Source organism: Lathyrus oleraceus, chromosome 1 (assembly GCF_024323335.1).
Source record: "Lathyrus oleraceus cultivar Zhongwan6 chromosome 1, CAAS_Psat_ZW6_1.0, whole genome shotgun sequence".
Classification (NCBI taxonomy): Eukaryota; Viridiplantae; Streptophyta; class Magnoliopsida; order Fabales; family Fabaceae; genus Lathyrus; species Lathyrus oleraceus.
The window spans coordinates 405377640-405391931 of record NC_066579.1 but is presented as its reverse complement, the minus strand read 5'-3'; the positions used below and the strand labels follow the sequence as shown (position 1 = coordinate 405391931).

Here is a 14292-nt window from a genome sequence, read left to right as displayed (position 1 = left end):
ATAGGTTAAGTAGAATTTGAGTTTTGAAACATACCTAAACTTAGATTAAATAAATATACACCAAAAGGATAAAATCTATGATTAAAATTTTAAACAACACATGTTTAAATTCGATTTAGAGACTAAAGAAAAGAAAATGAATACATAAAAAGTCATTTTAAATGAATCTTATTTATTTTATAATACGATGTTAATTTTTTTAAAAAAAATTGTTTTATATTTGAATTTATTTAAATAACTTTTATATATTGATACTATAAATACAATTAAACTCTTTGTAGACCATTATTAAATTTAAATGTAATCCGAAGAGTGTTTAAAAAATTCTATATTTTACTCCTAAAAAAAAGTATGGGTTGGTTAATTGAATGTGATTAGCACGTGTAGTTGTAAACCAGTCAAATAGAAGAAACCAACAGAGTCTCGCGTATTTCTTGTATTTTGCTTGCGGCAGCATCTACACAAGAGTCACACCACAATCAAAGTATATACAGTAACTTGCAATACCAAATTCGAGATCCAAATTTCGAAACTCCTCTTCCATCATCATCATCATGGGAACAACCACCGTTGATTGCTGCGCCACGCAACTCATTGACGGTGACGGAGTCTTCAACGTCTCCGGTCTCGATAATTTCATCAAGACTTCAAATATGGCCGCCTGTGGACTTTCTTACGCCGTCGTTGCTATCATGGGACCTCAAAGTAGCGGTCAGTTTTTTTCTTTTTTTTTTTGAATTCAATTTAGTTTTCGTCTTCTGCTATTTGCTGATTTCGATTTATCTTTTTTTTTTTTTTTTTTTTGTTGCGAATTTATTATTATTTTTGAGGGAATATGTAATTATGAACTTGTTAAGTTGGATCGATGAGTTTAGTTTGCATTTAAGTTGGTGATTCAAGTGAAAATAAATATTCGGTTAGGTTTTTGATTTGATTGAAGTGACTTGTGGCGAAAGTGAATTTTTATTACTATGCGGTTTTTGTATTTTTTTTGTAACGGTTATGTGTTTTTGTTGTGTGATCTAAACTTGTGGTTTGATTTTGTTGCTTGAGCAGGGAAGAGCACTTTGATGAATCATCTTTTCAACACTTCTTTTAGGGAGATGGATGCTTTTAGGGGAAGGTTAGGTTTTTGAATTGATTGAGTTATTGCTGTGGTTAGAGAAAATAGCATTTGAAGGGGAGAGATGAAAACTGAAATACTGAATGCTTTTTTTGTTATTCTTGGATATCGTGTTGTTGCAGATCTCAAACTACCAAGGGTATTTGGATGGCTAAGTGTACTGGAATTGAGCCGTGCACTATTGCTATGGATTTAGAGGGTACTGATGGAAGGGAGAGGGGTGAGGTAATAGATTCTATTCTAGACATTTCTTCATACCCTGCAATCGATATCATTTATGCTTGATTACGAAATCGAGATTCAAATCTTATTATGAATTGCAAGATGCATTACCGATAAAATATGTCATTTTAAAGTAAAAGTAAGTGACATAACAAAATTATAAGCTGATAGATAATCTACTCGCCTCAAAATGATTCAAGGCATAACAAAAGACAAAAGGAAAGTGCTTGGCTATACAAAATTGAGAAAGTGGTTGACTGCACTAAGTTTACGTAGTGATTCATTAGAATGAATCATAATTCATAATTTTTTTTCGGAATTCAAGATGAGATTCATGTTCAAAATAGATACACACTAGAGATTGTATTGATTGGATTTAGCTTTGTATCAAATAGAGATATGATTAACATGTGTCATAAGATCCTGATAACCATGGTTTTATGTACTACATTAATTACTACCTCCGTCGCTAAATATAAGACCCTCTTGAGAATTTTTCTTGCCTCTTATAAGACTCTTTAAATTTCAACTACATTAGTTATTTCTTTATAACTATACTTCTATTTATTTTACATTTTTTCTACAATCAACAATAAATACTGTGAGGGGAACTAATTATTTCTCTTGAAGGATAAACTTGTAAAAACAATATCAGTTATCACAAATTTAATACCACCAACAACTCTTTTAATTCCTATAATTAAACTTGTAAAAACAATATCAATCATCACAAATTTAATACCACCAACAACTTTTTTAATTCCTATAATTAAACTTGTAAAAACAATATCAGTTATCACAAATTTAATACCACCAACAACTTTTTTAACTCCTATAATTTTGTCAAGAGGGTCATATATTTAGGGATGGAGTTAATAGTTTGGTTTAGTGGTTTATTAGTTATTTTAAGCTGCCTTTAAAATACCAGATAGGACTGACTTGCCAGTATAAGACAATACTATAAGTTGTCATCAGGTGTTTAGTGTTGACGCATGTTAGTATAGCCAAATTTTGTTAACTTCTTATGGATGTTCTAGCTTCACTTTACTGACAAGCCTGTTTGCATATTTGTCTCTTAAGCGCTATTTACATATTTGATATTTTTGAGCTGTTGTATCTCTTTGTTTCATGGACATTATGACTCACTATTGTTTTCTTTTAATTTATATCTCAGGATGATACTGCATTTGAGAAGCAGAGTGCTCTTTTCGCTTTGGCAGTATCCGATATTGTTCTGATAAACATGTAAGTTTTTAGGCCTAGATTGGTGCTTTATAATTGATAAAATGAATGAAATTATGGGATGATCCTTTAAATTTAGGCTTCATGGTTAGTTATTAAGTTTTTAAGCAACTTTACTTCCAAGTTCCAACATTATTTTCATGCAGTCCTTAGAGTCCAGCTTGATATATGTCTAGGTGGAATCACGAATCTCTCAGTCTAACTTGGTATAATTGATGTTTGCTATATTCTTGCTTGTAACTTATATACTTGACAGTTGGGATCATTGACATTGTATACTAGTGATTGTAGGATGAAATTTAGTGTTGTATATTCATAATACAAGGTGTGGAAGTAGATGATATACATTATGGCATTTTCCTTTTGTATTTTCTGCAGCATTGTCATCTGTGCACCTTTAAAATCCTTTTTCCTGCTTCCTTTCTTTGGAGCCTAATTAGTTATCAAAATTAATCAGAAACTAGAAACTAAAAGAAGCCTTCTTTCTTGGGTTATGTATGCTTATAATTGACTTATAGACTTATAGTCTTATACTGACAATTCCATTTTGGACCCCTTGAAGATTTATATTAGGATAAGACTTAAGAATTGTTGTATAGGTGCTGTTTATGTTAATTATAATGTACCACGTGGATTAATTTTTTGACTTGACTTTAAATTCAAACTTGTCCTAATGATACTATTAGATACATAAACCCGAATTGTAATTAGAGTAAAGTAAAAACAGCACATGAAAATTTATGTCTAAGCTGCCTTTTATTTTATGGACAGGTGGTGTCATGATATTGGTCGTGAGCAAGCAGCCAACAAACCTCTTTTAAAAACAGTTTTTCAGGTAGTTTGCACCCATGAATTTGCCCGTTTGGAGTTCAATGTTTAAATTTATACACTTTGACCTTTCTTTTAATTTTAGGTCATGATGCGCTTATTTAGCCCTCGAAAGACAACATTGCTTTTTGTTATACGTGATAAAACAAAGGTCTATACACTTTATCCTTTATTGAGAATGCGTCCTGTTCTATACTTCTATACTATTCAATGATTTATCACGTTTCTTGCTCTATACACAGACTCCACTGGAAAATTTGGAGCCTATTCTAAGAGAAGATATCCAAAAGGTGTTTATTTCATTTAATTTCTTAGTTTTTCATTTATTTGGCTTCTTATTTCATTCATCATCATTTTTGAACATGATATGAATTCCTCAGATTTGGGATGCAGTTCCAAAACCTCAAGCTCATGTACACACTCCTCTTAGTGAATTTTTTAATGTAAGAAGATCTATCTATTTCTCCTTTTTCACATGCTTGTTTAATTGTTTATGTATATGTTATGGCATATGATTAATGACTCTTAATTTGAAGGTGGAGGTTACTGCTTTGTCAAGCTACGAGGACAAAGAGGATAAATTCAAAGAGGAGGTACCCTTTCATGAGATTTTACTTTGCTTTAAGGAGTTTGTTAAACTTTTCTATTTAATTCTAGAAGGATTTCTAATTCCCATTGCTTCTAAATATGTTTATCCAGATTTACAATTTTTTGGCTATAAATACGCATGCCCATAATGATTTTTTGAAACTATTTGCATCAAAACGTCTTCATCCTGACTTTTATCTTATTACGATATCACATTGTTACTTTCATACAGGTTGCTCAATTACGACAACGTTTCTACCATTCTATAGCACCTGGAGGTCTCGCTGGTGATCGTCGTGGTGTTGTGCCCGCATCTGCTTTTTCTATTAGTGCACAACATATATGGAAAGTCATACGAGAGAACAAGGATCTTGATCTCCCAGCTCATAAGGTTTTTAATTATCTCATTTTCGGATGTTACAATGGTTTATCTTCCCAATAATTTGATATTTTGATGCAGTAGTGGCGTGGATTTCTTATGGATTTGCATTTTATAACAGGTAATGGTTGCAACTGTGCGTTGTGAAGAGATTGCTAATGAAAAGCTTGATCTCCTACGTTCCGATAAGGTGTTGATCTATATCTCCTCTACTTCACCCATCTAAGTTGCATCAGTTATTTTAAAAATCAATCACCATATGAATGAATTTGGCTTAGGGTTGGCTGGAGTTGGAGGAAGCGGTTCAAGTAGGTCCAGTACAAGGCTTTGGGGAAGCGTTGAGCTCCATTATTGACACTTACTTTTCTCTGTAAGTTCCAGATGCTGGTAGACTTAATTATTCATTCTCAAAATAAACCTGTGCTCAGTAACTACTTGATTTGATGTTTAGTTTCTGAGTTAAATCAAAATTTCTCCTCACCTAATAACTGATGTGTATGTTTATGCGTCAGTGAAGAAGTGTAATAATGATTGGAATTGAATTGGGATGTTTTTTTTTTTGGCAAATTTCTTTACCTTGTTTGGAGCTTTGGTAAGTTTTGCTTGCAATTGTGTCAAAAGATATATGTTTGATTGATAAGACTCCCAATAAAAGGTGAGAAAATGGGATTCGTTGAATGTGTTACTTTAATCTGTATTTGTCCTTGCAAGGATGTTACTAGCCATTAGAACCTATAGAACTATTTGATATTGAGGGTATTAGTTTGGCATATAATAGATTTTTTTTTAAAAATTATTTAAATGTCTCCAAATGTTTCATTTTTTAATTTTATTTTCGTATGGTGATAATACATGTTTTCAACAGATATGATGAGGAGACGATCTTCTTTGATGAAGCTGTGAGAAAAGCAAAACGGAAGCAATTGGAGTCAAATGCGTTGGATGTAAGGCGTTATTCATATTTAGTTTTGGCTTATGATCCATTTGGACTGAATTTTGATAAAGCAACTTTGGATTGGACTGTTTGAAATAAATCCAAGCCTCTTTTAAAACATCACGCGAACTTAAATAAGTACTTTTAAAAAAAATTTAAATAGCTGTGTTGGGCATAGAGAAGTGCAGAAGTATGCCTGGGTGCAGAACAAAACATCTTTAAAAAACCCAATATGGAAAACAGAGCCAAAGAGGCTTAAAGTTGAAACTATCCTTCCGATACGGTAGATCAGAAATGGAACTCCTTGAAATCATGCTTTGCAGAGTACCAAACAAAGACTATCAACACAATACCGCCTTCAAATTTTGGGGGCAAGTGGACCCACTTGATTATTGGTTCTCCTAGTCTTGGAATAAAATGACATTGGCACCCACCAATTCAAATAAGAAAAAATATCCTGAACCATTTTCAGGTTTGGCAGCTATAATCGCATTCGTCTTAGCACCCCTTGACTTCCTTAATGTAGACTGCCGCCCACCTCCTCAAATAATCTCTTGCTGCTTCTGATGGTATCCTCTGCTCCTCCACCAGATCTGGGGACAAAAAAACTGTGGGGTGCTTTGCTTTAGCCTTTAGGGGATACCATCAGAAAGACGTTCCCAACTCGTTGATTCCTAGTAGCATCCCAACTTGTTGATTCATTCTACCTTTCCATGGTTCTGTAGGACTACATTCCATAACCCTAAGTTTAGAGTAAATGAGTACAAATACAAATATATATCATCGATAATGAAGCAATATTCTGTTCAACATGCACTTGCTTTGGTTGGTTATTGATCTGAAAAAATAACAAAAAACCACCTTGGATTATGCTGAAATATTATTGGCAAGAGATTTTGAAAGGAGTGAGTATGTACGTGAAGGACCTGTCGGTATATTATATAAAGAAAAAACTCCTTTCTTTAATTAAAATATGTGTAAATATTTTAAGATATTATGTATTATGTGTTTTAAAATGTTCTTGGAATCTTCATATAATGGCCTATGATAATGCCCTTGAAAATTGCATCCTAGATCTTCTTTCTTAAAGCATAAACTTTTCATTTAAGTTTTGTTTTTTGCTTCAACTTTTCAGATAGTGCACCCTGCTTATACAACAATGATAGGGCTTCTACGCTCTAAAGCTTTAGACGATTTTAAGGCTAAGCTAGATCAATCACTAAACAATGGAGAAGGATTTGCTTCATCTGTTCAAACATTGACTCATTCTATTTTGCTCGGGTTTGATAAAGGATCTGCTGGTAATAATCAGATAGGATTCTTCATAATGGCATATACATTTTCTTAAATTTATATCAGGTGTCATTTGGCCATTCCCAAGTGACTATTATTTTTACTTTACACTATTTATACATTTTGTGTAATGTGGTATGAATTTCATTATTTAATCTTGAAGTAGAATCTTTAGGAATTTATGAATCTTCAATTTCCTAGATATAGAAAGTCTGGCTCCTGATTTGCTTTTATAAGTGCGCTATCTTTTTTTCATGGTCATATATAAATGAAAGGAAAGAAAGAACATTGCCACCTTTACTCCAGTCTTTCTTCATCTCAGAATTCATGATATAAGTTGTTCATTCGTAATATGTCTTCGTTAGCTTTCTTTAAAGGAGCATATTCTCTCTTGCATGGTTTTACTTCGTAAGGAGTTGCTAATTTGCCTTGGTCATCATGTAAACCGTTTTATATAAATGCTCATTCTTATTTGTTGTTTTGTTTTATCATTATTTGCATTTTTCAGACGCATCTGTAAGGCAGGCTAATTGGGGTGCTTCAAAATTGCGAGATAAGCTTCGTCGTGATATTGATTCACATGCTTTATTTGTGCGCGATGCAAAATTATTGGAGATAACAACTAATTTTGAGGTAATAATTTTGTCGTCGGTACAATCATCATCAAAATCTTTTTCCACTATTTGGGCTGGGTACATGTATCAAATGGTGGGCATTGATGCCTGACCATTAAGCTTTGAATCTCTCTTAGGCTGTAAGCTATATGCTAGTTGATAGCTTATATATCTGGGAAATTAGTCAATTGAAATTAGTGTTTAGTAAATTTAATTATTTAATTAAGTGATAAAGATAAAATGACATGAAAGGACTTGTTTATTTTACTTTTTACATAAATTCTTTGTATTATGTGTGTGTGTGTGTATATACACATTATTTGTTTAATCTCATTTTTAAATATATTTGTTAAATTAAATAGATAAAATGACATTTATAGTTATGCTATAAATTTGTTTCAATAATAATTATACTATAAGCTTATATGCTATTGGGTAAAAATGATTCTTCAAGGAGTATCTAAAAAACGCTATAGGCTGGTGAGATAAACTAGTTTACTGAACACTTTTCTTTTGATCAAACAAGCTTCTAAGAGCATAAATATCGGCTGACACATAGCCGTTCCTACAGAGTTAAGAAAACTGGGTTCAAATACTTGGATAATTGAAAAGAAAAAAGTTACTACATGCGAACATGTTGTTCTCTCATAAGAGAACGTTCTTTAACTTACATTTGTTGCCACATGTGCAATATTAAGCCAATAGTAATAATATTGTGGGATTTGGTGGGACCCATTTTAGAGTTTTTGATGTGTTGTAAGAATATTTGAAAAATGTAGTTGAGTTGTTTAGAAAATCTGAAAGTGTAATATAATATGAAAAATTGAGTGGGCCCCATTTCAAGAACCCAAGTGGGGATGATGAATGTGGGTGCTCTAAGCTAGTCCAATAAGTTATAAGCTAGCTTCTTGAATTTACCATACAGAGCCTTAGTAGTATGACCTTTGTTTCTCTTGATCTTCTCTACTATCAATTGGACTACTCTCTATTAAGTAACCTTCTTTACATTACACATGCTTCTGTAAGTCTTTCCTACATGTCTAAATCACCTAAAATAAGACTCTAGCATCTTTTCTACAAGAACTATTCCAACTTTCTAATGATATTGTTACTAAAACTGCATTGTTGTCACTATGTTAGATTAATTGGTTGAGTAGAGAGATGTATTATTAGTGTCTGCAATATCTTTGTCAACCACTAAGCCATATCCTTTTGCAGAAACAACTGGCCAAGGCATTGGCTGAGCCTGTAGAGTCTCTCTTTGAAGCAGGAGGAAAGGACACATGGCTTTCAGTAAGAAGACTTCTTAAACGCGAAACTGAAGCTGCTGTATCAGAATTTTTAGATCGCATTGCTGGTTTTGAGCTGGATGAAGAAACTGTTGAAAAAATGCAACAAGGCTTAAGAGATTACGCTAGAAAATTGGTGGAGAATAAAGCACGAGAAGAAGCTGGAAAGGTTCTGATTCGCATGAAAGATAGGTAATGTCGTTGAAAAGATGTCTACAGTCATTCATTTGCTCAATATGGTAGAACTGAACAATTAACGGAATAAAGGGGGAGTAAAGTTTGATTGATTTTAAAGTTTGGGAACTGGAGATTTGTACTACTACTGACAGTCTACTCTCTTTGTATTCATTGTTGTCTTTTGTTGGAATGTAATGCTAGAAGCACAAGTTTCTATAGGTTATTATTTTAGGGAAAAGTTGTTTGGGTGTTTTAATTTGTTCATTGAATGTTGTGCTTTCTAAGCATTTTTTTGTGAGGCATGCAGAGAAACAGAGATTTGCACTTAAAACATGTTAAAAGCAGTAGAGAGAAACACAACATTTGGGGAAACATTGAAAAGACCTTGCTTTAAATGATATAATAATGGTTAAGGTTTTGGTATCTTAGCTGATCCACGAAATGAGATAAGGTTTCATGGTCAGTTATTTACATTTGTTTATTTTGGAGGGTGCTCTTTATTGTACCTGTACCTTGTCTGTTATGATGAAATAAATTGCACTATTCCAGGTGGATGTTATTAATTTTCTGATTTATTTTTGTGGCTCACTGGTTTCTATAATAATTTTCAGGTTCTCTACAGTGTTTAATCATGACAATGATTCACTCCCTAGAGTTTGGACTGGGAATGAAGATATTAGAGCTATTACAAAAGATGCCCGCTCTGCGGTAATTGATAGCTAGCTCAATGAATCTTTCAACTCGCTCATACTTGAAATTATATCGTAATCAGAACTCTTTTTAATCACCATGTAAAATATGTTTTGCCATGTAACAGTCGCTGAAACTTCTATCGGATATGGCTGCTATACGCTTGGATGAGAAGCCAGATCAAATTGACAGAGTACTTCAGTTGTCTCTCATAAACAAAACCAGTGCTGCAACATCTACCCAGTATACAGACAAAGAAGCTTCTGTGGATCCACTGGCTTCAAGCACATGGGAGGAGGTACTATATTGTGTGTGATATTTGTGCTTCTACTAATGTTGCTGTCAGAGTTTTTTTATTTATTTTTTAATGTGAGAATCTATATAAATGTAGGTTTCTCCTGGAGATGTACTTATCTCGCCAGTGCAGTGCAAGTCTTTGTGGAGACAATTTCAAGGTGAAACTGAGTATACAATTACACAAGCTATTGCAGCTCAGGTAAAACTATTAGATTACTTTCCTGTCTATGTTTTCCGCTCACCCTTTAATAAATGAATTTGTCTGCAGTTTTGGCCAACTTCTCTGCAATTAGAGACAGCAAACTATTTATATGCTTTAGCCTAACAGCATAAGCTCTTGGGATAAACAGTACTAATTGACTTGGTAATAGAGCTTCTAAAGCCTTAAGGAATATGAATTTGCAACCAAGCGGGAAAATTCTTATTGATGAATTTTTAGATACAAAAACAGAAATGCAATTAATGCAACACTTAATGATCATGCAAGTCCAATAATCCATGTAATCCATGCAAGCAATCTTCCGCAGATAACAAGCTTGTTTCAAAGTCCTTGTTCTATAAAATGTGTATGAAATTTTGTCGTTGAAAACAATCAACTGTGTCAATTGCCTCGTCTGTCTCGAGCAGTGTTTTGAAAACTAAACTAGAAATTAAACTTGCAAAATTCAGTTTTTGACTCGACTGCTTTAACTAGTCGAATATTTAAATTTTAGGTTTAATTGGATTATTGAACCAGATACATAGCTGATTCATGGTCAATCTGTCAATCCAGTCTAGTATTTATGATATTGGTTCGAAGGTTTTGATCCATCTGCATCCTTTGCTGCTACCTTCTGATTTTTGTTGCACTTCACTTGTCCATTTTGATGATAAAACCGGTTTAGTTGGAGTATTTCTTGCTGTTAATATGAGAATGGTGCAAGCTACTAGATTCCGGCTTTTTTCCCATTCATTAACTCTTGTTTCACTCGGCTGTAGGCTACATATTTTTTTTTTTGTTGAAAATGCATTCTTGTCCTTTCTCTTTGCCTTGTAACAAATCTGATCTGGGATATACTAACAAATTTGCTATTTACTTTTTTGTTCTTGATTCAGGAGGCCTACAAACGGAATAACAATTGGTTACCTCCTGCATGGACAATAGTGGCAATGGCCATATTTGGTTTCAATGAATTTATGATGCTTTTAAAGTAAATACCACTTTGAATGTTGAATTGAGATTATTATTATTTTTTTTTGTATTTTTGACCCTTTTCCATCAATTTAATAATTACATATTTCTGATTCTGAAACAGAAACCCTCTCCTCATCTTGGGTTTATTTGTTGCCTATCTACTCGGTAAGGCACTTTGGGTTCAAATGGACGTAGCTGGAGAGTTTCGACATGGCACTGTGAGTAGAGTGGATTTTTCTCTTCTATTTTCCAAAATTCATTGTGATCGCTTTTCTGTACACATCACACACCGTTAAGGCGCAAATTCGTCATGACTGGCACTGTTTTATTTCTTTCTGCCTGTGCATATTTTGTTCACAGCTGCCTGGGTTACTGTCCATTTCGTCAAAGGTTTTTCCCACAGTTATGAACCTTCTTAAGCGTCTTGCGGAAGAAGCTCAAGGGAATCCAGCCCCTGAAGCAACAGAACAACATCGTTCAGATTCTCAGATATTCAAAAGTCAAGTACAAACACCTGACTCAGTATCAAGCTCAATCTCCAATTCAGCTCTATCTAGTGTCGGCTCATCTAACGATGACAGTGAATTCTCAACCACAAACTTGTTACAGAGGCAAAGAACAAACGTTTCTGAAGCTGAATCATGATCATGGTAATTTACATTGAAGAAGGTCGGCAACATATTATAATATGCACGTCTTAGTTGCTTTAAGAGATCAGTTTTGTATTTTACAGCTATATTTTGCTTATCTTATTTAACTGTAATGTGTAAATTAAATGAGAATATAAGAACCCCTATTTGGGTTCTGTTCTGATAATCTCACTGTGAGCGCTCCGCCCGAAGCTGATTAATCATCTTCCGTGATTCTAATTTCGCAGCGTATAAGTGGGTAAAAAGTATTTCCTCGCCAATTTGGGATCTTTCCTCAATCTTGATAAATAAAAAAGAAGAGAAACAAATATTTATTTTGCTAAGAATAAAATTAAAAACTTTACTGATATTAAAATATTACAAATCTCAAAACCATTGTCTAGTTAACAACTTAACACTATCTACATCTTTAAATTCACTTTTTTGCGATTTTTTTTAATAACCACTATTTAAAAATAAATAATTCTAAAATAACCATTATTTTAATTTTTTTCTAAAATAACTACCTTTCAAAATAGATGTGTCAGATGAACTGGCACATCCATTTTGTAATAGGAGGAGGCGTCAATATAACTGACGCATGATTTAGAAGTATTAGCGTCAAGTGTGATGCCTAGTTCTTTGGCGCATGCATTTTAATACTTCTTCTATAATACTCCATCCTTTAGTCATATTTTTCATACAACTTTTATCATATAATCACATTTTTTTCATTTAACTTCAATCTCCTTCAAATTTGTGAGTTCTAACCATGTCTTTTTATATTTACGAGAGAAATATCGATTTAATCTTTTCCGCTGTCGCGTCTCCGATAAAGATTCAATTTTGAAATATAGATACGTTCGAAAGTCTTAATCGTACGTTGGACCGTTGATTAGAAGGGGAAATAACTGATGGTGAAAGGATTAGAAGGATTCAATGGCTCAAGTCCATCTTTAACCAAAATGGAGAAGTGCATGTATGTGTGGATATTAAGACTGACAGAGACGTTCGCATGATGGTGCATAATATGTTCAAAATTATTTTGATGGTTGAAATCGCTTAGTTATATTAATGGTATTTTAGTAGTTATAGTTCTTTGTGTTGTTGTTTATGTAATGGTATGTCCTCACAAACTTATAATAAGAAATAAGTTTAATTTTTCATATATTGCAAGAGAGGTACATGTGAATTTATCTTGTTGTGTTTGTTCCAACACTAGGAGAGTCAGTACGATTGTGACCTGTCCGACGATATGGACTACATAATTTAACCATTTTGTTCGCCGTATCCATTTCAGTTCGAATACGGATGCTATTTGGGCGATCCTTTTTCTTCCTTCGCATAACTTCGTTGTGCCAGACGATGTCTCCTTGATATTCTGGGCAGTAATCCTTTTTTGCCACTACGAAAAACTAATTTTGTAAACATTTGATAGATTGATGACTTTGTAAACATCAGATAATAAGTAGGATGGATCCCTTCGAACCTTTGAACATGCCGCAATGACATGGGAGCAGGGCATACAAAAGATTTGAAATTTTTCGCAGTCGCACCAACCTCTATCTAGTTCCACTCTTTACTGTCCCATCGGCATGCCCTCATTGTGATCCATGGACTCAACAACATTATACCAACCTTTAGTACGATCAAACACCGTGACCACATGTGTGTTTGCTTTGGCAGCTTCATGTCTAATGAATTTCATTGAAGCATCACTGAACAACTGCCTAGATTGCAACACTGAACTCCATTTGAAACGTATGGTCTCAAACAGCGCCCCTAGCCTGAAATATGTTGCCTGCACCAAAGCGGTTATAGGTAGGTTACAGATGCCTTTGAAGACAAAGTTCATTGATTCCACAAGATTTGTTGTCATGTGGCCCCAACGTTAATCGTCGTCGTATGCCCTAGTCCCCTTCTCTAATGGAATATTGTCGATCCACCATACTTCATCTACGTTTGACAATCTTATTTCTTTACGGTAGTGTTCGAAAGAAGGTTCTGATAATCGTAACCTGCGTTGACAACCTTCTTCTGCAACGTCTTGTCTTTGATCTCCCGCATAAAATTCTGAGCAATATGTCTAATACAGAAGACATGCGTTGAAGGAGGATCCTGTAAGCCATTATCAATGTTATTATATGCATTGATGATTGAAGGGTGTCTGTTGGAGATCAAACATAAGTTAGGTTGAGGTGCAACGTGCAATCAGAGATTTCTTAGGAAAAAACTCCAACCCTCGGCAGTCTCCCCTTCGACAAGGGCAAAGGCGATTGAAAAAATGTTGCTGTTGCCATCCGTAATGTTTTTTTGTATTTCCCGTACAACCATGTACCATCAATTTGTATAATAGGTTTACAAAAAGAAACACCTATGATGGATGGTTGATACGCCTAGAAGAGACGATGGAATATTCCATTTCCAATAGCACACGTCCCGTCTGGTGTATACGCGGACAACGTTTTCAACTTGACAATAGTCCCTGGAGCATACAGTTTAGGAGCCAACATGTATTTTGGAAGTTGTTTGTAAGACTCCTCCCAATTTCCATATACTTTTTCAACAACTTTTGTCCTAGCTATCCAAGCCTTCCTATATGATGGAGTGTAATGATATTGTGCTATAATATGCGAGATTATTATACTCACCTTTAATAACGGATTATCGTCAATGACAGACAATATTTCATCGCATATTAGCTGAGAGCTAAGTTTCCGATGGTCTTGCGTTGGGTTTGTGAGCATGCATGTGTGAACTGGACCCATGGATCCAATCTCCCAAGAATCACTCCTTTTATACCTCAATGCATT

General features: G+C 34.1%; 1 protein-coding gene across 1 annotated transcript; it reads left to right on the top strand.

Annotated features, from left to right (window-relative positions):
- Positions 1-395: 395 nt before the first annotated feature.
- Positions 396-11666, top strand: LOC127075684 (protein ROOT HAIR DEFECTIVE 3 homolog 2). The gene is made up of 22 exons (XM_051017147.1): positions 396-711; positions 1057-1123; positions 1246-1348; positions 2520-2590; positions 3359-3422; positions 3501-3566; positions 3658-3705; positions 3796-3858; positions 3952-4008; positions 4236-4394; positions 4504-4572; positions 4661-4752; positions 5248-5326; positions 6452-6617; positions 7118-7242; positions 8442-8704; positions 9301-9397; positions 9507-9677; positions 9771-9875; positions 10772-10866; positions 10972-11068; positions 11211-11666. The coding sequence occupies exons 1-22, from the start codon at positions 555-557 to the stop codon at positions 11493-11495; spliced, it is 2499 nt and encodes an 832-aa protein (XP_050873104.1). The 5' UTR covers positions 396-554; the 3' UTR covers positions 11496-11666.
- Positions 11667-14292: the final 2626 nt, after the last annotated feature.